Source organism: Cetorhinus maximus, chromosome 3, assembly GCF_964194155.1.
Source record: "Cetorhinus maximus chromosome 3, sCetMax3.hap1.1, whole genome shotgun sequence".
Lineage (NCBI taxonomy): Eukaryota > Metazoa > Chordata > Chondrichthyes > Lamniformes > Cetorhinidae > Cetorhinus > Cetorhinus maximus.
In genome coordinates, this window is record NC_135881.1 from 153,088,287 (window position 1) to 153,114,720 (window position 26,434).

Below are 26,434 nucleotides of genomic sequence, written 5' to 3' on the forward strand. Positions count from 1 at the left end.
GCTTCCAAATTCCATCCTTCCCTTTCCTTCATATGGTCCATCTGCGACTCATCCCTTCGTTGGCTTCGCTCTCTCGTGCTCTCGCTCTCTTCTGTGGATAGGCTATTGACCATATCTACCACAAGCCCATTGAGTCCCACACGTACCTTGACGACACTACTTCACACACCATTTCTATTCCATTCTCCCAGTTTTTCTGTCTTTGTCCTGATTATGACACCATTCATACCAGTGTATCCAATATGTCCCTTTTTTTCCTCAACAGAGGTTTCCCCTCCATTATGGCTGACAGATCCTCGACCCTGTCTGTTCCATTTCCTGCACTTTAGTGTTCTCTTCCAGTCCAGCCGAGAACTATTATGGGATTCCTCTTGTCCTTAGCTTGCCTTCATATTCAGCCAATCACCCTCTGCCATTTCCACTATCTCCAGCCATGATGCCACCACCATGGATATTTTCTGCTCCCCTTTCAGCCTTCCAAAGGGCCCATTTTCTCAGTGACACTCTGGCCCTCACATTGATCATCCCCAACAACTCCTCCTCTTCCTGTGCTAGTGCAGAAGATTCAACACTTATCCTTATAAAGTCCATGAAAATTGTGGAAGAGTAGGACATGCCTATCTCTGCAGTGGAGCTGGCCAAATCGCGAGTCTAGGTACGGACTTTTGACAGCAACCAGTCCGCTCCCTTTGAAGGCACTCCCAAAAATCAGACAGCCTGGAATGGGGTCGGGAATCCCAGAATTGGGACCAGCTTGCCACTTTTTTAAAGGGCTCCTGAGTCATCCCAACTTAGCGAAAATCCAGGCCCATGTCTCAACTGTTGAATTTGCATCTGAAATTCATTCAATTTATTCCTTTATACTCCATGAATTTGTAAAAAGCAAGCTTATTTGGGCCACACATGCCAATCTGTCCTGCTTTAATGTTTTACTAAGGAGTGTGAGAGTAGAGAGAGTGGGAGGGAGAGACGAGGGGAGGTGTGAGGAGAGGGAGGGTGATGAAGGAGAGAGTAAGGGTGAAAATAGAAGAGGGGGATTGGAGAGAGAGGGAGGATGAATGAAAGAGAAGTGGGAGATGGGGGAGAGATGGAGAGGAGAGTGTGTGTGTGAAATTAGAGAGTGTATGTGAAAGGCCTTGGATGCTCAGTCATTGAATGCATTCGAGACAGAGATCAATAGATTTTTGAATACTAAGGGATAGTGTGGGAAGGTGAAATTGAGGTAGAAGATCAGCTGCGATCATATCGAAGGCCGGAGCAGACTCAAAGGGCTGAATGACCTACTCCTGGCCCTATTTATGATTTTATGTTCTTATATCTCCTTCCTTGCCATTATCCTAGGCAACAAACACTTGTTCCAGCTGAAATAGAGATTTACTTGCAATTTCAATTCATTGAACCATAAAAATTTATGGCACAGGAGAAGGCCATTGTCTGTGTCAGCTTAATCTCACTTTCTAACTCTTTTACTAGTAGATTTGTAGATTACTGCACTTCCAGTGCATATTCAAGTACTTTTTAAATGCAATGATGATTTCTGCTGTACCCCTTTCAAACAATGAGTTCCAAACCTCCTCCATTCTCTGGATGAAAAAAAATTCTCTTTAGCTTTCTTCTAATCCTTCTACTAATTTAAATTTATTCCTCTTGGTTATTGAGCACTCTGCTAAAGGAAATGGGTCCTCCCCTACCCTCTAAGCCCCTCATAATTTTATATACCTCAATTAAATCTCCCCTCCATTGTCTTTGTTCCAAAGAAAACAACTCCATCTTATCTAATATTTCCTCATAGGTAAAATTTTCCAGTATTGGCAATATTTTTTTTATTGGTTCATGGAATGTGCCCATTGCTGACGAGGCCAGTATTTTATTGTCCATCCCTGATTGTCCTTGAGAAGGTGATGGTGAACTGCTCATTGAACTGCTATAGCCCTTGTGCTGTAGGTACACCCATATTGCCATTAGGTAGGGAGCTCCAGGGTTTTGACCTGTGACAATGAAGGAAGGGATGAAGGAATATTTCCAAGTCAGGGCAGTTTGTGACTTAGAGGGTAACTTGCAGGTGGTAATGTTCCCACGTACACGCTGCTCTTCTTGCTGGTAGAGTTTGGGAGGTATTGCTGAAGAAGCCATGGATGATGGTGCACCAGTGTTAGAGAGCTTGAATGCTTAAGGTGCTGGGTGGACTGTGATGAAAGTATAATAATTTTCATATTATTTTTCTGGTTTATTGTGAAGTAAGTTTATGGGGGTAAGTATAGTCGGGTCTGTGTGAGATTTAATTACGTTTGGAGTCAAGCAGACTACAAGTTTAAATCATCAAGAGAAACTAGGTGCTTGACATGCTAATGAGTAAACATGGATGCTGGTTTAGCATGTAAGCTATGAAGGGAATTTGCATTTTGAGATAAGTGAAGAGATTTGGATTTCAAAGGGATCTTAGTTTGTTTACAACTTGCTAGATAAGCAAGACTAAGAAATGTGTTTATTTTTCCCAAAGGTTACTGATATATATTGACAACATGAAAGTTTTTATATTATGAGGAAGATACAGTTTCAAAGATGTATGGAACAATAGAATGTAAATATTAAAAAAAGAGAAACATATATAAAGGAGAATGAAAGGCTTTGTGCAAAGAGAAGGCCATGTAAGACCTAACAGGAGTGTGTGAAATAGCCTTAATGAAGCCTCCAGCATGTGTGCATAAGTCTGCTATATAACGAAACAAGTTGGGGAAAGCCATTTGGAATTCCATTGTCCAAGGTCTTATGTTAACTTGCTGAGTTTGTTTTAAATCTAAAATTTATTTTGGACCATTGCCTTAAAGGGGGTATAACTAGGGATCAGGTTAATTAGGAATTTTAGGAGTTACTATAGTAGTAAGTAATTTGTAATCTTATGTATGTGCTTGAAATCTTTTATTTTGTTAAATATTTTAATTTAATTTTTTAAAATCTCTGAAGGCCTTGGTGGACTTATTACTTCCGAATTCAATGCACACATCTCGTGATAAATACAAATTGCAAAACTGTTGTGATAGCGCGACCAAGTTTCCCTTGTGGATATGGTCCGCCTGGTACACATCTGTCATAACATAACATTTGTTCTGGATGATGTCAAGTTTCTTGAGTAGTGTTAGAGCTGCATTCATCCAGTCTAATGAAGCATATTGCATTACATTCCTGGCTTGTGCCTTGTAGATAGTAAAAAAGCTTTAAGGAGTTGTGAGTTGAGTTAATTACTGGCCAGAAAATACCTAGCCTTTGACCTGCTTTGTAACCATGGTATTTATGTGGTTGGTCCATTTACGTTTCTGGCACTAGTGACCCCAGGATGTTGATGCTGAGGAATGAATCTGTAGTAATCTTGATGAGTGTCTTGTTGGAAATGGTCATTCCCTGGCTTTTTTATGCGTTCTTGGGATGTGAGCGTCGCTGGCTAGGCCAGCATTTATTGCCCTTCCCTAATTGCCCTTGAGAAGATTGGTGGTGGTGGTGGTTAGCTGCTGTCTTGAACTGCTGCAGTCCATGTGATGTAGGTACACCCACAGTGCTGTTAGGGAGGGAGTTCCAGGATTTTGACCCAGTGACAGCGAAGGAAGTGATATATTTCCAAGTCAGGATGGTGAGTGGCTTGGAGGAGAACTTCCAGGTGGTGGTGTTCCCATGTCTCTGCTGCCCTGGTCCTTCTAGATGGTAGTGGTTGTGGGTTTGAAAGGTGCTGTCTGAGGAGGCTTGATAAGTTCCTGCAATGCACCTTGTGGGGTTACCATTGACCAGAAACTGAACCGGACTAGCCATATAAATACTGTGGCCGCAGGGTTGCTAGCCTCTGGCCTGCTTTTGTAGCCACAATATTTATATGGCTAGTCCAGTTCAGTTTCTGGTCAATGGTAACCCCCAGGGTGTTGATAGTGGGGGATTCAGCGACGGTAATGCCATTGAATGCCAAGGAGAGGTTAGATTCTCTCTTGTTGGGGATGATCATTGCCTGGCACTTGAGTGATTACCACGTGTCAGTCCTAGCCTGGGTATTGTCCAGGTCTTGCTGCCCTTGTCACTTATCAGCCCTAGGGTGAATGTTATTCACATCGTGCTGCATGTGGACATGGACTGCTTCATATTGTAGTTGTGAATGGAACTGTGATCATCAGCAAACATCCCCATCTCTGACCTAATGATAGAAGGAAATTAATTGAAGCAGCTGACGATGTTTGGGTCTAGGGCATTGCCCCGAGGCACTTCTGCAGAAATGTCTTCAGGCTAACATGATTGTCCCACTCCCTAACGAGCACAAATATCTTCCTTTGAGCTAAGCATGATTCCACCCATTGGAGAGATTTTCTCAGATTGCCATTGACTTAAATTTTACTAATGCTCCTTGATGTTACACTCAGTCAAATGCTGCCTTGATGTCAAGGGAAGTTACTCTACCTCCCATTTGGAATTCAGCTTTTTTCTCCACATTTGGGAAAACAAGCTGTATGGAGGTCTGGAACAGGGTGGACCTGTGCATCAGCGATCAGGTTTTTTTGAGTAAGTGTCACTCAATAGCACTGTCAACCATACTTTCCAGCACTTTGCAAATGATTAAAAGTAGAATGACCAGGCAGTAATTGGCTTGATTGGATTTATCCTGCTTTTTGTGGACAGGACATAGCTGGACAGTTATCCACATTCAGAAGCCAGTGCTGTGGCTGTATTTGGAATCGCTCGCTTAGCAGTGTGACTATACCTAAAACACAAGTCCTTAGCGCTACAGCTGGGATATTGTCAAAGGCCATAACTTTTTTGCTGTATCCAGTGCACTCAGCCATTTCTTCATGTCACATGGAGTGAATCAAATATACTGTAATATGGCATCTGTGATGGTGGAGGCTTCAAGAGGAAGCCGAGATGGATCATCAACTCGGCACTTCTGGCTGAAGATCTAAGTGTTGTCAGACTGCTTGTACAATGTAAGGCCAAAGGAGAACTGCAGTTTCCTTGAGATAAACATTGGCAAGGCTAAGTATGTTGTCTTTGGCCCCTTGACAACTGTCCTAACACCCTCGCCAATTGGTGTCTTGGGTTGAACAAGACAGGTGGCAACCTCGGCATTTCATTTGTGTTGTGATGAGCTTTCAATCTCAACCTGTCCATCACATAGACTACCTACTTTAACCTCTTATCATTCCCTGCACCAGCCCATCTGCTGCTGAAAGTCTCATCCATTCCTTTACCACCCACAGATTTAATTATTTCAGCGCTCACTTGCCAGCTTCAATACTCGATAGACTACAGTTTATCCCAAAACTCACCTATCTGCCCTGTCCTTTCTGATCTACATTAGCTCCCAATACCTCCAATTTAAAGCCCTCATTGTTTTGTATAAATACCCATGGTCTTTACCCTCCCTACCTCTGTAACCTACCGCTGTTAGCTTGCCACCCCAGAATTGTCAATCCTCTGACATGATCTCCTAGAACCTCATCCGCCTCACCTTTGGCAGCCATCAGCGATCTAGCACCATCTATAATTCCTTCCCTAAAAATCATCACACTTCCATCTCCCTTTCTTGCAGTGAATCTCCTTAAAAATCTCTCTTTGATTAAGCATTTGGTCGAGTCTCTTATCTCTTTTGTTAGCTCGATGCTTGTTTGTGAAGTGCATTGGAATGTCTATCCATGTTAAGTTTAAATACAAGTTCTTGTTGTTACACCCAAGTCAAAATTATCAATGTTAAAAACAAAAGTGGGCTGAGCACTGATGTCTGAGGTACACCATTTCTAACTCTTCTCCAATGTGACCAGCACCCATTAAACTTAAATAAAAACAGAAAATGCTGGAAATCCTCTGGCAGGTCTGGCAGCATCTGTGAGAGAGAAGCAGCTCATGTTTCAGGTTTGTGACCTTTCATCGGAATTGAGCAAAATGTTGGATATGTAATACGTTTTGAGCAAGTGAAAGGTAGAATGAAGAACAAAAGGGAAGATCTGTGATGGGATGGGGGAGATTAAATGACAAAAGGTTTCATCGTTCAAAAACTGAACGGAGTGGTAATGGGTAAGTCAAGAAACAAAAGATGCATCTAGAGGTGCGAATGGCAGGATAGCTGCTAACCAAATGCAATGTAAAAGAAATAAAGAAGCGAGGGAGAAAAAAAAACCAGCAAACAAACATGAAACAAAATGAGGGCAGAGGTTATGATCTAAAATTGTTGAACTCAAATGTTGAGCCCAAAAGACTAAAATTTCCAATCAAAAGATGGAGTGCCCTTCCTCAAGCTTGCATTGAGCTTTATTGAAGCAATGTAGCAGGCCAAGGACAGGAAAGGTCAGTGGGAGCAAGGTGAAGGATTAAAATGACAGGCAATTCTCCTTAACAAACACCTTTTAGAAAATCTAATGCGTTCCCTTTATTTATATAATCATTTATTTACTCAAATTTCTCTAATACAACTTGCATGTAACAAATCTTATTATCAAAGTTTCTGTATGAACATTATTGATGTGTCATATTAATTGTGTAACATGCCCCTCATCTCATTTATAATTTTTGTTTGCAACTCCCATGTTTGAATCCCTTCAATTAAGTTTCCGCCCTTGCCACAATGTTGATACAACCCTTATCGAAGTCATAAGTGACATGCTATATGACTCTGACAAAGATAAACTATCTCCCCTTATCCCTCTGAACCTGCCTGCGGCCTTTGACATGGCTGACCTATCCTCCTCCAATACCTCTCTCTATTGTACAGGTAGGTGGGGCTACTCCCACGTAATTCTATTCCTGTCTATCTAATCATAGCCAGAGAGTCATCAGTAATGGCTTCTCTTGCCTCTCATGCACGGTAAACCCTGGAGTTGCCCGAATACATGTCCTTGGTCCCCTCCTGTTTCTCAACTACATACTGTCCCTCAGTGACATCATCCAAAAACACATCATGCATCATGCTCCAGCTGTATGCTGACAACACCAAGCTCTACCTCACCACTACCTCACTTTGTTGCAATCTATTTGTTTGACATTCAGTACTGCAGCAGTTTTCTCCAGTTGGGAAGACTGAAACCACCGGATTCAGTCCCTGTCATCAATTCCATTGCTCCCGTTGACCATTGTCTGAGACTGAACCAGACTACTCACAACTTTGGTGTTGTATTTTCCCCTGATATGAGCCCACAACTACATCCACTCCATCACCAAGACCAACATCCTACTTCCACCTCCATACCATTGCCCAAATCAGCCTCTGCCTTAGTTCAGTTGCTGCTGAAAGTCTCATTCTTGCCTTTGTTGCCTCTCATATTGACTATTCCAGTGCTGTCCTGTCCATCTTCCACTTGTCTTCTACCCTACCTAAGTTTCAGCTCATCCAAAACTCTGCTGCCCATACCCAAATTTGCACCAAAATACATTCACCCATCATCTCTGTGCCAGCTGACCAATGTTGGCTCCCGGTCCATCAATGTCTTTATTTGAAACTTTTCATGTTTGTTTTCAAAGAACAATGATAGCCTCACCCCTCCCTATCTAAGCAACTTCCTACAACCATTAAAAATCTGTGCTCCTCTAATTCTGATCTCTTGCACATTCTCAATTTTAATCACTCTACTTTCAGCTGCCTAGGTAGACCATAAGACATAGGAGCAGAAGTAGGCCATTTGGCCCATCGAGTTTGCTCAGCCATTCAATGAAATTATGGCTGATCTGATAATCCTCAACTCCACTTTCCTGCCTTTTCCCCATAACCCTTGATTCCCTTACTGATTACAAATCTGTCTATCTCAGCCTTGAATATACTTAACGACCCAGCCTCTACAGCCCTCTGTGATAAAGAATTTCACAGATTGACTATTCTTTGAGAGAAGAAATTCCTCCTCATCTCTGTTTTAAATGGGCACCCCCTTACTCTGAGATTATGCCCTCTGGTTCTAGACTCTCCCACAAGGGGAAACAACCTCTCAGCGTCTACCCTGTCAAGCCCCCTAAGAACCTTTTATACTTCAATAAGGTCGCCTCTCATTCTTCTAAACTCCAATGAGTACAGGCCCAACCGACTCAATCTCTCCTCAAAAGAAAATCCCTCCATCCCTGGGCTCAACCTAGTGAACCTTCTCTGGACTGCCTCCAATGCCAGTATATCTCTCCTTTAGAAAAGGGGACCAAAATTGTTCACAGTATTCTAGGTGTTGTCTAACTAGTGCTTTGTATAGTTTTAGCAAGACTTCCCTATTTTTCATATTCCATTCCCTTTGAAATAAAGGCCAACATTCCATTTGCCTTCCCTATTACCTGTTGAACTTGTGTGTTAGTTTTTTGGGATTCATGCACAAGGATTCCCAAATCACTCTGTGCTGCAGTCTTTCTCCATTTAAATAATATTCAGCTCCTCTATCCTTCCTGCCAAAGTGCATAACCTCACATTTTCCCACATTATATTCCATCTGCCAAGGTTTTGCTCACTCACCTAACCTGTCTATATCCCTCTGTAGACTCTTTGTGTCATCCTCACCACTTGCCTTCCCACCTATTTTTGTGTCATATGCAAATTTGGCGATAGTACATTCACTTCCCTCATCTAAGTCATTAATATATATTGTAAATAATTGAGGCCTCAGCACTGATCCCTGTGGCACTCCATCCTGAAAATGCCCCCCTTATCCCAACTGTCTTCAGTGCTTTGGAATTCCCTCCCTCAATCTTTCTACATCTTTCTGCTCTCACCTCCTTTAAAGTTATCTTTAAAACCTACTCCCTTGACCAGGTTTTTGGCCATCTGTCCAAACATTTCCGTAAGTGACTAAATATCAGATTTTGTTAACACTCCTTTTTACATCTGCTCTGGTTTTCACACTCCGGACGTGGAACTTTTTTCTATTCATTCATGGGATGTGGGTGCTGCTGGCTAGACCAGCACTCACTGCCCATCCCTAATTGCCTTTGAGAAGGTAGTGGTGAGCTGCCACCTTGAACTGCTGCAGTCCATGTGTTGTAGGAACACCCTCCGTGCTGTTAAGAAGGGAGTTCCAGGATTTTGACCCAGGGATAGTGAAGGAACGGCAATATAGTTCCAAGTTAGGATGGTGCGTGTGGCCTGAAGGGAAACTTGAAGGTGGTGTTCCCATGCATCTGCTGTCCTTGTCATTCTAGGTGGTAGAGGTCATGTGTTTGGAAGGTGCCGCCAAAGGCGCCCTGGTGAGTTGCTGCAGTGCATCTTGTAAATTGTACACACTGCTACTGCTGTGTCAGTGGTGCAGGGAGTGAATGTTGAAGGTGGTGGATGGGGTGCCAGTCAAGTGGGCTGCTTTGTCCTGAATGGTGTCGAGCTTCTTGGATATTGTTGGACCTGCACTCATCCAAGCAAGTGGAGTGTATTCCATCATACTCCTGATTTGTTAACTTAAACCAGAAACTGAACTGGACTACCTATATAAATACTGTGGCTACAAGAGCAGGTCAGAAGCTAGGAATCGTGTGGCGAGTAACTTACCTCCTGACACCCCAAAGCCTGTCCACCATCTACAAGGCACAAGCCAGGAATGTTATGGAATGCTCTCCACTTTCTTAGATGAGTGCAGCCCCAACAACACAAAGAAGCTTGACACCGTCCAGGACAAAGCCTGCTTGACTGGCACCCTGACCGCAAATATTCACTCCCTCCGCCACCACTGTACTGTGGCAGCATTGTGTACCATCTACAAACTGCACTGCAGGAACTCACCAAGGATCCTTAGGCAGCACCTTCCTAACCCACGACTACTACCATCTGGAAGGACAAGCACAGCAGACACATCGGAACACCACCACATGGAAGTTCCCCCACAAGCCACTCGCCACCCTGACTGGGAAATATATCGCCGTTCCTTTACTGTCACTGGGTCAAAATCGTGGAACTCTCTCCCTAACAACATTATGGGTGTATCTACACTACATGGACTGCAGCAGGTCAGGAAAGCAGCTCACCACTATCACCTTGAGGGCATTTAGGGATGGCCAGTAAATGCTGGCCTAGCCAGTGCCACCCACATCCCATAAATGAATAAAAAAAATACTTGTGCCTTGTAGATGATCAACCGGCCTTGGGGAGTCAGGAGATCAGTTGCACACCACAGAATTCCCAGCTTCTGACCTGTTCTTGTAGCCACAGTAGTTATATGGCTGGTCCAATTCAGTTGCTGGTCAATAGTATCCCCAGAATGTTGATAGTGGGGGATTCAGGGGTGGTAATGCCATTTAATGCCAAGGGGAGATGGTTAGATTCTCTCTTGTTGGAGGTGACCATTGCCTGGCACTTTTAAGTGGCAAGTAACATTCACATCACACATCAGCCCAAGCCTGAATCCTGTTCAGGACTTGCTTCACATGGACACTGATTGCTTCAGTATCTGAGGAGTCGCGAATGGTGCTGAACATTGTGCAAACATCTGCGAACATCTCCACAACTGATCTTATGAAGAAGGGAAGGTCATTGATGAAACAGCTGAAGATGTTTGGGCCTAGAACACTACCCTGAACTCCTGCAGTGATGTCCTGGGGCTGAGATCTTTGACCTTAACAACCACAACCACCATCTTTGTGTTAAGTATGACTCCAAGCAGTGGGGGGTTTCCCCCCTGATTCTCATTGACTTCAATTTTCAAGGGGCTAATCTCACTTAGTTCCCTGAACTGCCTTGGTCAATCCAATGAAGCATTACTTTGATTCTTGGGGTTGGCAAGAGGATATAATGATGCCAATAATGTTATTGGAAATTATTTTAAAATAAAGTCAGCTGGTCTCGAGGCTTTGATGTATAGAAGAGAAGTAGGTTTGAAATGGTAATTAGATAAACATGGGGAAATAGAAGGTGAGGTGTAAAGGGCCAATTTGCATGTTTAAATAGACCATTCAAAAGAGCGGGTGAAATATTGCACCTAACCAGGTGAAGCACAGAAACAATGTGTTTACTTTTTTTTCAAAGCTCACTAGTAAAGTGGGTATCATGAAAGGGTTTTATTGTTAGAAGATTTAAAGTTTAAAAAACACTAGTGACAATGAGAATTTGCATTCAAAGAGGAAAATATTTATAAAGGAAGAGAAGGCTGTTGGTGAAAGGAGGAGAGATTCTAAGATCTAAAGCCTCCAACCTGTAAACCTCAAATCTGTCTGCAAGGACCCAGAGCTGAAAGAAACTCATTTTGAATGCGACTGTCCAGGGTGTGCTTTTCCAGGGGTCTGTTTAAATCTGTGTTTTACTGTTGCCTTAACAGGGGTGTAACTGAGAGCCAGATTAATTAGGGGATTTTGTAGTTATAGTAATTTTGTAGAATTATGGATGTGCTTGCAATCTTTCTTATATTAATAAATGTTTAATTTAGTTTTATAAAAAACCTCAAGACTCCATGGTCTTATTACTACTGAATTCAAAGCCTGCATTTCAAAACATACGAATTGCAAAAATGGGTTATAACAGTTGTTTCAAGTTTCCCTCTGGGATTTGAACAATGCAGCTTTTACCATCGGCTGTGTCATAATAGGTTTAGTAGAAATATTTAGTCATCTATTGACAGCCTCTTGCTGTTTTGACAGATGAAGTTTCATGTATTTCAGAAGCAACCATTATACTCTGCATTGTCCTGGAATTTTGTTCCAAAGCTCAGCTTTTAATTTAAAAAAATCTATTCTCTAGTATAATTTCCATTTCGAGCCAGTCAGAGAAAGAAAGAAGTGGAATAGAGCTTAACATTCTTCTAGTGAGCTTATTTCCAGTAAGATAGTACTTGTGCTAAGTAAAATTGTGCACATGCTATTTTTTATTAAGGATGAATATTACAATAATAACGGTACTAATAGCATTTCAACTGCTTTGATAGCGATTGTTTCAGTATTATAATGCATGAGCAGAAAATTCATAGAACCATCTAGTCTTAAAAGTTTATAATGTTCGTGGTTACACATTACTGTCATTATTGCTAGTTGACCCAGCAGCATGTATGTAAATTCTGTTCTGAACTATGCAGTTAGTTTATTTTTTCCTCCTCCTAAACATTTTTTATTTGAAAAAAAAATTTGGTATGTTTTGTCATTTTCTGCATTTAACATTAGTATATTTGATTCTTTTCTCTTGGAAGCTCTAGAATAGTTTCACTAAGTTTTAATATTTTTTTCATAAAGTCAAAAATGCCATTCTTTTTGTCCAGTGCATATTTTTTCACAATAATGGTTCTAAAATTCCCATTATGTGGACAGTTGATTGTGCAATAAAATGACAAATATATGGTACTGGAGCAGCAACCAGTTATATTGAGTTGAAATTCCACCACGCCAAGTTTTTGAGTCTGAGTTCAATAAATCTGATTTTTTTTATCTGTTCATGGTATGTGGGAATTGCCAGGCCAGCATTTATTGTCCATCTCTAATTGCCCTTGAGAAGGTGATGGTAAGCCACTGCAGTCCTTGTGGTGTAGATACAGTTGCTTATGGGAAGGGAGTTCCAGAATTTTGACCCAGTGGTAGTGAAGGATTAATGATATATTCCCAGCTCAGGGTAGTGTGTGACTTGGAGGGGAGCTTGCAGTTGGTGGTTCATGTGCCTGCTGCCCATGTTCTTTTAGGACAATTTTTAAGGCAGGTTTGAGAAAGATGATCACAAAAGTTGCCATATTGTCATAAAATTCATTGATTCACTCATGTTCTTCAGGCCGAAATGTTCTGGATGACTCTGAAGTGATAAAGCAAGCCACAGCAAGTTAGAACACTAAGAATTTCCTACCTCCCAATATTGCGGGGAGACTGAGGCAGCTCAAGGAGAAAGCCCAGTACTACCTTCATTGGTTCTAGGTGGTAAATGGTGGAACAACTCCCACCATTTAATTGACATATGGAGCAATAAACTATATTTTTTTCTCTCCAAGTTGATATATTAAGTGAATCTAGGAGCACTTTGTTTGCTTTCCCTGCTAAAGGAGCAAGCTAGCGGCCTTGATTCAAGTTGATGAAAATTGTACAAGTTCTGTCGTTTCTCAACTGTGAGATTCTAAGTGCATCATTCACTTGAAAATTGTAGTCTTTGACATGTTCATGTTTTGTGTTTTGTAGGACATTGGATTTTTTGCTGAAAGTGATTATGAGAGCTATGTGGTTTGCGGGTGGCTTTCATTGGATGAGTGTAAAGGGGCGCCGTGCTTTGCCCACAGAAGCACCTATAATGACATTAGCACCACATTCTTCATACTTTGATGCAATTCCAGTTACCATGACCATGGCTTCCATTGTAATGAAGGCAGAAAGCAAAGACATTCCTATATGGGGAAGTAAGTAATTCTTTACTGAAAATGATATAAATTTTAAAAATTGCAGGAATTGATCAGTGTCTATTAGCGCAAGACTGAAACTGCTGTACTGTACCTGTGCTCATTCATCACTTCTTATCATGCATTATGACATGTAAAATCTGTTTCATATTCATTGATTTCACATATTGAAATGTGAACGTTAAGTAGAATCGGGATACCAGAGATAATTTCTGAACTGCTGCTGCATAATATTTTATGTAACTATTGCCATGTAGTTAGTTAGTTTAGTTTTTCCACCAGTCACTTACTAGCAATAGTATAATATTTTTGCATCATTCTATTATGAGACTTTGGGATAGGCAAATCCAGTCTCCTAAGTATTGTAGTTTAATTTTTGCAAACCTTTAGATTGCGTATTGATCTTTTAATGAACACAACTCACAATTTAATACAAGCATTTAGTCATAAATCTTCAATTCATAGTTTTTTCAACCAGTAGAATTTATGGCAAAATTCCTATGACTGTTTTAGCACTGAGGATTTTACAGTCAGGCATGCACATGTACTATGTTTTGCTTTAGTAAAAATATTTATGGCATGAAAGTGCCCTGAAGACAATTGAAATGCGATAAATATTAATGTTGCTAATGTCATATTTGTGTTGCTGACTAAATAAAGTTATACTACTGTGACACTACTAACCAATTTTCTTCTCTGCGCTAGTATATAGTCTGGGCATACTGCAATGCTAAACTCAGCTTTTGGGAAATGAAAGCAATTTAAATCTATTTCCTAGAATGCTTAAAAATCAGTACACTCATCCTGGGTTCAGGTAGTGATGTAAACTGGTTTAAGTGTTATGGTCATGTCTTATTATGCTTCTAAGCTGCTTGATAAGATTACAATTTCAGTTGTTCAGATTTCCACTCTGACGTTTGTTATTTAGCTGCCTAATTTGCATAATGTGAAGCCTGTAACTTTTATATCCTGTTATACTCAATTTTAAGTGTATTTTATATGTAAAACAGCAAGTGAGTCACAGATTTGCATGGAATATGTTTTGTACCTGTAGGTAGTATGGAAATTGGATCAGTTCAGGATAAAATTGTATGGTAACAGTACAAGCTTTCAAAAAATTTGCACTAGCATTCTGGCTATTTGAGTCTCCAGTGGCTTCCATAATCTAACCGCTCAGTGCCTAAATGTAAATGAACCTACCAGCTCCCAAAGGCTCAGGAAGTGGATTGAGTATTCTTGGATGATGAAATGCTAATTATAATTCCATTTTTTTAAAACTACATTTCTCCATATCTCACGCGATTTACTTCCAAGATTTCTAAACTTTCAGTCCCTCATGCTGACCAAGAAGCATAGCTTGCTGACTGAAAGGTCGTAAGAAAGAGGACCCATCGAACCTGCTCTGCCATTCAATAGGGTCATGGATGATCTGATTGTGGCCTTTCCTGGCTCCCTATAACCCTTGACTCCCTTGTCAACCAAAAATTTGTCTAACTTAGCATTGAATATATTCAGTTGCCCATGGCTCTTTGTGGAAGAGAATTTCAAAGACTAATGACCCGCAGAAGACATTCTTCCTCATCTCAGTCTTAAATGGGAGACATCTTATCTTTAAAAACAAAGAAAGAAAAATTTGTCTAACTTAGCATTGAATATATTCAGTTGCCCATGGCTCTTTGTGGAAGAGAATTTCAAAGACTAATGACCCGCAGGAGACATTCTTCCTCATCTCAGTCTTAAATGGGAGACATCTTATCTTTAAAAACAAAGAAAGAAAAGAAAGAACAAAGAAAAGTACAGTGCACGAACAGGCCCTTCAGCCCTCCAAGCCTGCGCCGATCATATTGCCTGTCAAACTAAAACATTTTGCACTTCCGGGGTCCGAATCCCTCTATTCCCATCCTATTCATGTATTTGTCAAGCTGCCTCTTAAACACCACTATCGTAACTGCTTCCACCACCTCTGGCAGCGAATTCCAGACACTCACTACCCTCTGCGTAAAAAAACTTGCCCTGCACATCTCCTCTATAGTTTTCTCCTCTCACCTTAAATCTATGTCCCCTGGTAGTTGACTCTTCCACCCTGGGAAAAAGCTTCTGACTATCTTCTCTGTCCATGCCACTCATAATTTTGTAAACTTCTATCAAGTCGCCCCTCAATCTCCGTTACTCTAGTGAGAACAATCCGAGTTTCTCCAAGCTCTCCTCATAGCTAATAACCTTCAGACCTGGCAGCATCCTGGTAAACCTCCTCTGCACCCTCTCCAACACCCCCATATTCTTCTGGTAATGTGGTGACCAGAATTGCACGCAATATTCCAAGTGTGGTCTAACCAAGATTCTATACAGCTACAGCATGACTTCCCAGCTTTTATACTCAATGCCCCTGCCAATGAAGGCAAGCATGCCATATGCCTTCCTGACTACCTTATCCACCTGCGTTGCCACTTTCAGTGATCTATGGACCTGTACACCCAGATCCCTCTGCCCGTCGATGCACTTAAGGGTTCTGCCATTTACTGTGTAATTCCTACCTGTGTTAGACCTTCCAAAATGCATTACCTCGCATTTGTCCAGATTAAACGCCATCTGCCATTTCTCCGCCCAAGTCTCCAACCGATCTATATCCCGTTGTATCCTTTGACAATCCTCTTCACTATCTGCAACTCCTCCAACCTTCGTGTCGTCTGCAAACTTACTAATTAGCCCAGTTACATTTTCCTCCAAATCATTTACGTATACTACAAACAGCAAAGGTCCCAGCACTGATCCCTGTGGAACACCACTAGTCACAGCTCTCCATTCAGAAAAGCACCCTTCCACTGCTACCCTCTGTCTTCTATGACCAAGCCAATTCTGTATCCATCTTGCCAGCTCACCTCTGATCCCGTGCGACTTTACCTTCTGTACCAGTCTGCCATGAGGGACCTTGTTAAAGGCCTCACTGAAATCCATGTAGATAACATCCACTGCCCTTCCATCGTCGATCATCTTTGTCACTTCCTCGAAAAACTCAATCAAGTTAGTGAGACACGACCTCCCCTTCACAAAACCATGCTGCCTCTCACTAATTCGCCCGTTTGCTTCCAAATGGTAGTAAATCCTGTCGCAAAGAATCTTCTCCAATAATTTCCCTACCACTGACATAAGGCTCACCGGCCTGTAATTTCCTGGATTATCCCTGCTACCCTTAAACAATGGGACAGCATTGGCCATTCTCCAGTCCTCTGGGACCTCACCCGTAGCCAGTGAGGATACAAAGATTTCTGTCAAGGCCCCAGCAATCTCCTCCCTTGCCTCCCTCAGTACTCTGGGGTAGATCCAATCTGGTCCTGGGGACTTATCCACCTTAATATTCTTCAAGATGCCTAACACCTCTTTTTTGATCTCAACATGATCCAGGCTATATACCATGTCCTCCAGTGTAGCAACTGTCAGGCAGCCTATAAACCACTCCCACCAGCGACTTATTTCCTTTGCTCTTTACTATCTCCACCCAAAATGACTCTACATCAAGATCATTTCTCACTACTATATTGATCTCATCCTCTACCACCACCTCTTTCCCCCTCAATCTCATCCCATGTTTTCCTGTTCTTGCCTTTTTCCCATCATTCCATCTTCGCTCAACCCTTGTTCTGTCCGGACACACATTTTAAGAGTGCATATATACTACAACTTTTACATTAATGCAAATTGGATTTGAGCTTGCATCATCAACAGTAGCAACTTGTATTTAGGTATGGCAGCTTCAGCACGCACAAACATCCCATTACACTTTGCAGAGGCATAATAAAAGCAGCATAACATCAAGGAAAGAAGACCAGCTTTGCTTTTACCTCTATCTTTACTGAAATATATTGGCTTTTGGACTCCAAAGCCTTAAATTTAAAATTTATCTCCTCATCTTTAAACTCTTTCTGGACTTGCCCATTGTGACTTCGGTAATCACTTCTCACTCTAACAATCTCTTCTTGTGCATCTTTTCCTCTCCACCAAAGTTGATGAATGTGCCTTCAGGCATGAAGGCCCTGTGCTTCGGAACGCCTTCTGTTATTTTACCTGTTTTTGTCCCTTAACACCCTCCACCTCGCGGTCTCAGCCTGCTACCTTCCTCTGCAGCAAGTGTAACAAAGACTGCTATGCCAGAGTGGGGCTTCTGAACCATACCAGGCAATGCTTAATATACAGTTGACCACTAAGGCGTATACCATCATCCCACAAGATGGAAGGCTAATGGTACAGTTCACTACTGCTGAGCCCCATTTGCCATGTGATTTCACCCTTTGCCTGGACTTCCGTAATAACAAGAACTGGCTGAAAATGCTTCCCAGTACCAACCATAGACTCCTGTGAGGGAACTAAGACCTCAACCTTTACATTTTTATGCTATATATAGATATACTCGTGGCTATTTCTAAAATTTTAAAAACTGGACAAAGAATTTTTAAAATGGCTGAAGCTATGTCTGTCTATGACCTGTGAACAAAAGGAGCTATCTGGTAGTATCAGTGAAACTTGCACTTTATTATCTCTGAAGAGAACTATACAAAGGCCATCTGCATTTCATAACCCAGGTTAGCCAACTGGAGTCGACTTGTCTGCTAGAACAAAGGGCCTCGCAACCTTCCTTTCAATTCTTAATGGTTGAGACATCAAACCATCTCAGGGCCCAGATGAGGGATACACAGCCCTTGTCCCAGACAATATGGAAAGGTGGGAATCATGTGATATGGACCCCCAGCTTATAGACCCAGTTATATTGCCTTGCTGTACTCTGCCATTTTACCATCTAACATCACAGAAAAGGGGCGCTGCCCAGATTAAATACCTGGCCCCATCTACACTGTACCATCGCCGACAAAACTGATTCATCCTTGCATGCCTTTCTTACTGTGTGAAGTCAACACCACCGGAAAATTATATTATACTGCATCAGTTTTCTGCCCACTGGCCTCCATGAAGGAATACCTCACTAGACTTTGATTCTGGACTCTGAATCCATGTGAAACAATATTTATTTTCTCTGTGGTCTCTGTGCTGTAAATCTTTCCTTTCTCTATCTCTCTCTTACTGTATAAATGTGAAGGAGGCAACGTTGCTACCCTGATCCCGTGCTTGTGTGTGCAAATAAACCAACCCTATGAGTTTGTCCTATCTCAAGTTTGCTGTGAGGTTATTAATAGAAAATTGGATCACACCAAAACTGAGTTTGGGAAATACGCCACCGCTTATAGAGGGGAAGGCAAATCAAAAACACCTTTCTGTTTACAGGCGGGTGTTGAGAAGAGAAATTAGTGCGGTTTAAATTAACCCCCCTCTTGTCCGTTACAAACTCCTGTAATGGAGATTTGTCTTGTATTCCATGTTTACCTTCAATAATTACTTTGACAGGCTCCACAATGTTGATTTCAGCGAGTCACTATTTTTGTAATATAATCTGCAGGTATAGCACTTATAAACAAAAAACATAATGATAAATGTACTTTTTTCATAAAGATCAGATTTTTAAAAATTAGTTCTTTGGATATAGACATTGCTGGTGAGGCTGGAATTTATTGCCCATCTGACTTTCCCCAGACGGGGAGACATGGGTCGTCTTATTTAATGCTACAGACTTAGATATGGTCCTCCTGTGTACTTGCTGCCTTTGGTCTCCTGCTTAATATGTAGATGGTACACGCTAACCATGATATGCCAGTGATGGAAGAGGTGGACATTTAAGCTAGAAAATAAAGATCAAATGAGTTTCTTTATCCTGGATGGTGTCAAGTTTCTTGAGTATTGTTGCAGCTGTACCTATCCAGGCTAGTGGAGAGTATCCTATCAGATTCCTGACATGTGCTTTGTAGAAGCTGTAAAGGCTTTGAGAAGGCAGGAAGTGAGCCACTTGCCATAGAATGCTGAGCCTTTGACTTGCTGTAGTATCCATGGCATTTATGTGGCTAGTCCAGTTGAATTTCTCGTCATTGGTAACCTGCAGGATGTTAATCGTGGGTAACATGGTGATGGCTGTGTGATTAAATGTCATGGGGAGGTGGTTAATTTTGTGTTCTCATTTGTGATGGTCACTGCCTGGTACTTGTGTGGCATAAATGTTACTTTCTACATAATAACCCAGTTCTGGATGTTATCCAGGCCTTGCTGCATGCGGACATAAACTTCAGTGTTCTCTGAGGAATTAAAACTGGAGGTGAATACTAAAATCATCAGCTAACAGCCCAACTTCTGACTTTATGATGAAGGGACAGTCATTTATGAAGCAGCAGAAGATAATTCAGCCTGTGCACAGCCCTGAGGGTTCCTTCAGTAATGTCCTGGGGCTGAAATAATTAATCTCCAACAACCACAGTAATCTTCATTCTTGATGACCCTAGCCAATGGAATGTTCCCTGAACCCCATTGACTTCAGTTTTACTTTGGCTTCTTGGTTCCAGGTTTGGTTATGTCCAAAGGAGTCACTTGCTTAGCTCACCTTACCGTATCCAATTCATACAACCATTGCCTTACCGCTAAACATCAACAAAGCAAAAAACAAAAAGCTAAAAGCTACTGCGGATGCTGGAAATCCAAAACAAAAGCAGAATTACCTGGAACAAAGCAACAAAGCAATGTCAACAGTGTTATCAAATAGCAATCAACAACCTGTCTACCGATGCTCAGGTTGGGTTTCGCCCGGACAACTTGGCTTTAGATCACATTAAAGTCTTGGCCCAAATATGGACACAAAACATTAATTCCAGGGATGGAAATACTCAACAAGTCTGGCAGCATTTGTGGTGAGAGAAACAGAGTTAACCATTTCAGGTCGGTGACCTTTCATCAGAAGTGAGAAAAGATAGAGATCTAATATATTTTAAGCAAGTGAAGGGGGAAGAATGGGGCAAAGGACAAAAGGGAAGGCCTGTGATAAGGTAGATGGCAGAGAAATATTAAATGACAAAAGGTTGATCATGCAAGGCCAAAGGGAGTGGTAATAGGATAAGCAAGGAAACAGAAAATGTGCCCAGAGAAATCTGAATGGCAAAATCAAGAACAGTTGCCTCAGGAAACAAAAAAGAGGAAAATGAGAGAAGAACCAAAACCAGCAGAGAATAAGGAAACAAAATGTGGTTATGATCTGAAATTGGTGATCTCAACATTGAGGCCAGAGGGATGTAAAATGCCTTATCAAAAGATAAGGTGCTATTCCTCAAGCTTACACTGAGGTTCATTGGAACACTGCAGGAAAGCGAGGTCAGAGTGGGAGCAAGGTGGAAAATTAAAATAACCAGTGACCAGAGTCTCAGGGTCATGCTTGCAGAGTGGATTAAGGAGTTCTGCAAAGCAGTCACCCAGTCTTGAGTTTGGTCACCCAGTGTAGAGGAGACCACATTGTGAGCAGCAAATATGGTGTACTGTATTGAAAGAAGTACATGTAAATTGTTCCACCTGCAAGGAGTGTTTGGAGCCTTGAATGGTGAGAAGGGAGGAGGTCAAAGAATCTGAGTAATTGTGACACAGAAAGAGACCATTTGACCCAAGAAGACCATGTCGACTCCCTCTAGAACAATACAGTCAGTCCCATTCCCCTGCTGAATCTCTGTAACCTGTTAAGTTCAGTTCCCTCAAGTGCCCAACCTATTTCTTTTTGAAATCATTCATTGTCTTCACTTCCACCACTTTCATAGGCAGAGTGTTCTGGGTCAAAACCACTTGCTGTGTGTTTGAAACAAAAAGCTCATCCTCACATTGCCCCTGCATCTTTTGCCCAAAGGCCTCAATCTGTGTTACCTAGTACTATCAGCTAATAGGAACAGTTTTTCTTTGTCTACCATATCTAAACCTGTCATGATCTGGATTATCAATTTTAAAAGCTTTCCTACCACCAGGGTTAAGCTGACTGGCCTGTAATTGCTGGGCTTATCTTTGTACCATTTTTTGAACAAGAGCATGACATTTGCAATTCTCTGGTCCTCTGGCACCACACTTGCATCCAGAGGATTGGAAGATTCTGGCCAGTGCCTCTGCAATTTGCACCCATAACACACTCAGTATCCTTACATGCATCTGATCTGGACATGATGACATGAATATACCAGCCTATCTATACTTCTTTAACTTTTAGTCCATCCAGTGTCCCAACTACCTACTCTTCCACAATGACTTTGGCAGCATCTTCCACGGTAAAGACATCATGCAAAGTCCTCATTTAGTATCTCAGCCATGCCCTGTGTGTCCATGTGTAAATCACCTTCCTGGCCTCAGCCCTACTCCTTTTACTATTTATATGCCTGTAGAAGACTTTTGAATTCCCTTTTATGTCGGCTGCCAGTCTCCCCTCATACTTCTTACTGATCTTATTTTCTTTTTTCAATTCCCCTCTGAGCTTTCTATATTCAGCCTGGTTCTCACTGGTATTATTAACTTGATATCTGGCATATGCACCCCTTTTCTGTTTCATCTTACTTTCTATCTCTTTTATCATCCAGGGAGCTAGGCTTTGTTTGTGCTACCTTTCCCCCTATGGGAATGAACCTCGAATATACCTGAACTATCTTCTCTTTAAAGGCAGCCCATAATTTTGAGGATTGTAGGGCTAGCCGAGGTTAGAGAGGGAGGAGGATGAGGCCATGGAGGGATTTGAAAACATGGATGAGAATATTAAAACCAAGACATTGCTTGACCCGGTGCTAATGTAGGTCAGCCAGCAGAGGGATAGTTGGTGAACCAGACTTGCTGAATGTTAAGACATGGGCAGCAGAGTTTTGGAATGGCCCCAAGTTTACAGAGGGTAGAATGTGGGAGACCAGCCAGGAGTGCATTGGAACAATCAAGACTGGGAGGTAAAAAAGGCAGGAATGAGGGTTTCAACAACAGCTTGACTGAGACCAGGGCAAAGTCAGGCCATATTACGGAGGTGGAAATAGGCAGCCTTTGTGATGGTGCAAATGTGCAGTTGGAAGCTCACCTCAGGGTTAAATGTGACACCAAGGTTTGAAACAGACTGGCGTAGTCCTACTGTTGCCAGGGAGAGGGATGGAATTCATAACTAGGGAATAGAGTTTTGAGTGTGATCTGAAAATGATGACTCCAGTTATCCCAATATTTAATTGGAGGAAATTTCTACTCATCCTGTACAGGATGGCAGGTGAGCAGCGTGATAATTTGATGAGTGAGGGGAGGTATCAAGAAGTAGGTGTGAGGTAGAACAGGTAAGAATAGAATAGATGAGAATAGAACCAGCTGTGAGCAGTCCCACGCAGCTGGACAACAGTGGAAAGGAGCTTGAGGAGGATGGTGTGGTCAGCCATGTGAAAGGTTGCAGAGAGGATGAGAAGGGATAGTTTTACCTTTGTCACAATCACATGGGATGTCACTTTTGATTCTGATAATAGCCTTTTTGATAAGGGACGCAAGCCTGATTGGAGTGGTTCAAATATGGAGCTTTGAGAAGGAGGGGCATGAATTTGGGCAATGACTGTATGTTCTACAGGGAGTCAACATGGTGGTCTTGGGTCAAATGGTCTCTTTCTGTGTCACAATTACTGAGAGGAAAGGGAGGCTGGAGACAGTACAGCAGTTTGCAAGGATGGTGGGGTTACGGGTTGATTTTTTTTTTCATGAGAGGTGATAACGATAGATTTAAGGGAGCGAGGGGCAACATCTGAAGAGAGTGAACCATTAACAATACCAGTTCATATATAATTGTCAGCAATGATATGTTAAGATTTCCGTAGAGACCAATAACTTGAAAAAGAAATCAAACGTGAATGGCTGAAATGATCACAAGAACACAAGAAATAGAAGCAGGCCCGTCAAGCCTATGATCATGGCTGATCATGAGCTTCAACTCCATTTTCCTGTCCATTCCCCATAATCTTTAATTCCAAGACACCAAAAATCTGTCTATATCAGCCTTAAAGGTATTCAACGATGGAGCATCCACAATCCTCTGGGGTAGGGAATTCCAGAGGTTCACAACCCTTTGAAGTAATTTCTCCTCATCTCGGTTCTAAATGATTGGCCCCTTATCCTGAGACTGTTTTAAATTCCCCAGTCGGTGGAAATAATCTCTCAGCGTCTACCCTATCAAACCCCCTCAGAATTTAGGTTTCAAAGAGCTCGCCTTTCATTCTTCTAAACTCCAGAGAATATAAGCCCAATTTACTTAGCATTTTATCATGGGACAATCCTCTCATGCCAGGGATCAATTTTGTGAGCCTTTGCTGTATCGCCTCCAATGCAAGTATATCCTTTCTTAAATGTGGAGATCAAAACTGCAAACAGTATTCCAAATGTGGCCTCACCAAAACCATGTACAACTGTAGCAAGACTTTTTTTATTCTTGTACTCCAATCCCCTTGCAATTAAGGTAAGTGTTCCATTTGCCTTCCTATTTGCTTGCTGCACCTGCATGCTAACTTTCCACATTCCTTCTACAAATCTCTTTGAACATCAATACTTATAGGGTTCATACCTTCTGAAAAAATATTCTGCTTTTCTATTCTTCTGACCAAAGTGAATAACTTCACCTTGCCCAACCTTATACTCTGTCTGCCATCGTGTTACTCAGTGTCATTTAACCTGTCTATATCTCTTTCCAGCCTCTCTGCCCTCCCCATAGCTTACCTTCCCACCTAGCTTAGCAACACCAGCAAACTTTAATACATTGCTCTCTGTCTCTTCATTTAAGTCATTAATATAGATTATAAATAGCCAACATGAAAAAGCCCTGTTTTGCCCTCTCTGTTTTCCATCTGTCAACCAACCCTCTATCCATTCTAAAATACTACCCTCAACTCCATGTGTCCTTGTCTTGCCTATTAACCTTTTGTGTGGCACCTTTATCAAATGCCATTTGGAAATCCAGGTATACTATATCTACTGGTTCCCCTTTATCTACCCTACTAGTTACATCCTCAAAAAACTCATGAATTTGTCAAACAGGATTTCCCGTTAATAAAACCATATTGATTTGCTCTAATACTATGCCTTTCTAAGTGCATTGTTAAGACTTCCTTAATAATAGATTCCAGCATTTTTCCCAACAACTGATGTTAGGCTAACAGGCCTGTAGTTCAATGCTTTCTCTCTCCTTCCTTTCTTCCTTGAAAAGTGGTGTAACATTTGTCAACTTCCAATCTAGTGGGACTGCTCCTGAATCTCAGGAATTTTGGAAAATCCTAGCCCGCCCATCCACTATCGCTGCAGCTAAAACCCCAGGATCTAGACCATCAGGTCCCAGGGATTTGTCTGATTTTTAGTCCCTTAAATTTTGCCAATATTCTTTCTCTGCTGATGTTATTTTCCTCACTTTTTTAGTCCCTAGGATACTCTGTTTCTGGTCTTGTGGATACTTGTGTCTTCTGCTGTGAAGACAGATAAAATATTTGTTCAGTGCCTCTGCTATTTCCTCATTCCCCATGATAACTTCTCCTGTCTCTGCTTCTAAGGGGCTAACATTTACTTTAGCTACACTCTTCCTCTTGATAGCCTTATAAAAGCTCCTACAAATCTGTTTTTATATTCCAGGCTGATTTACTCTCATTCTAATTTTTCCCTTTTTATCAACTTTTTGATGGTCCTCTGGTTTCTAAAACAGTTCAATCCTCAGACTTGCTATTGTTTTTTGTGACATTACAAGCATCTTCTTTTGATTTAATACTGCCCTTAACTTCGAGTGAGCCATGGGTGGGTCTTGTTTGAGCTTTTGTTTTTCAATGGAATGTATTTTTGATTAAGTTATTGTTTCTTTAAATGTTTCCCACTGTTCATTTACCTTCATACCTTTTAGTCTAATCACCAATTAACCTTAACCAGTTCTCCCCTCATACCCATGTAATTGGCGTTGTTTAAGATTCTTGTTTGTGATTGGAATATGTCACTTTCAAACTTAACATGGAATTCAATGGTATTATGATCACTATTTCCCAATAGATCTTTTACCATGACATCATTAGTTAATGCTTCATTACGTAATACTGGGTTGAAGATAGCTTTATCCCTAGTTGGTTCCACAATGTATTACTCCAAGAAAGTGTCATGAAAACATTCACAAGCTCATCTTCTACACCACTCTCTTGACAATTTGATTGTCCCAGTCTGTATTGATGATTAAAGCTCTCCACAATTATTACATGGCCTTTGTTACAGGTTCCAATAATTTCTTGTTTAATGCTCTGCTCAATGGTATAATTACTATTATGGGGAGATCTATAAACCAATGCTTTCTGACTTGTGCTATTCCTAATTTCCACCTATACTGATGCTACTTCATGATCTTCTGAGGCAAGACCCTTTCTCACTATTGTCCTTATGTCATCTTTTACTATCAGGATCATCCATCCTCATTTGCCATTCTGTCTCTTTCCTAAATATTGTGTACCCTCGAATATTTATTTCCCACCCTTGATCACCATGTAACCATGTCTCTGTAATGGCAATTAAATCAAAATCATTTATCTCTATTTATGCCACTAGTTCATTTTGTCTTTTTGTGGATGCTTCGAGTATTCAAATAAAGAACCTTTAATTTCAATTTTTACTTCTATTCCCTATAATGTCTTAATTCGCCAATATGCAAATTTTGTTAATGCCTCGACCTTTCCCTTTGGATTTCTAAATCTCTCTTTACCCGAGCCCGCCACTTTCACACCACCACATGCCCATTAGTTTCAAGCCCTGTCCACAGCCCTAGTTATACGATTGCCCAGGACACCGGTCTCAGCCTGGTTCAAATGGAACCGATCTTGACAGAATAGCTCACTCTTCCCTGAGTATTGATGCCAGTACCCATGAATCGAAACCTCTTCTTTCTTCTTCCCATACCGCTCTGAACCACACGTTTAATTCCCTTGACCCTGTACCAATTTGTATGTGGCTCAGGTAACAATCCAGTGATGATTATCTTAGATGTTCTATGTTTTAATTTGGTGCCCAGCTCCTCAAATTCTCTTAGCAGAGCATCATTCCTGATTGTACCTATGTTGTTGGTTCCCACGTGGATCACGACATCTGGATCCTCCCCCTCCAACTCCCAAGTTCTTCTCCAGTCACAAGGTGATGTCCTTAACCCTAGGACCGGGCAGGCAACACAACCTTTGGAGCTTCTTGTTGTAGCTGCAGAGAACAGTATCTGTCCCCCCACTTGAGTGGCATCCTTCACCATGGCACTGTGG

General features: G+C 41.5%; 1 protein-coding gene across 2 annotated transcripts in view; it reads left to right on the top strand.

The window, feature by feature from the left end:
- Nucleotides 1-26,434, top strand: part of LOC144678970 (lysophosphatidylcholine acyltransferase 1) — a 207,426-nt gene that overhangs the window by 85,443 nt on the left and 95,549 nt on the right. For both annotated transcript variants that reach the window (XM_078539111.1, XM_078539112.1), the window contains exon 3: nt 13,060-13,274. In XM_078539111.1, coding sequence (XP_078395237.1) covers nt 13,060-13,274 — 215 coding nt within the window. The remainder of the gene's footprint in view (nt 1-13,059; nt 13,275-26,434) is intronic.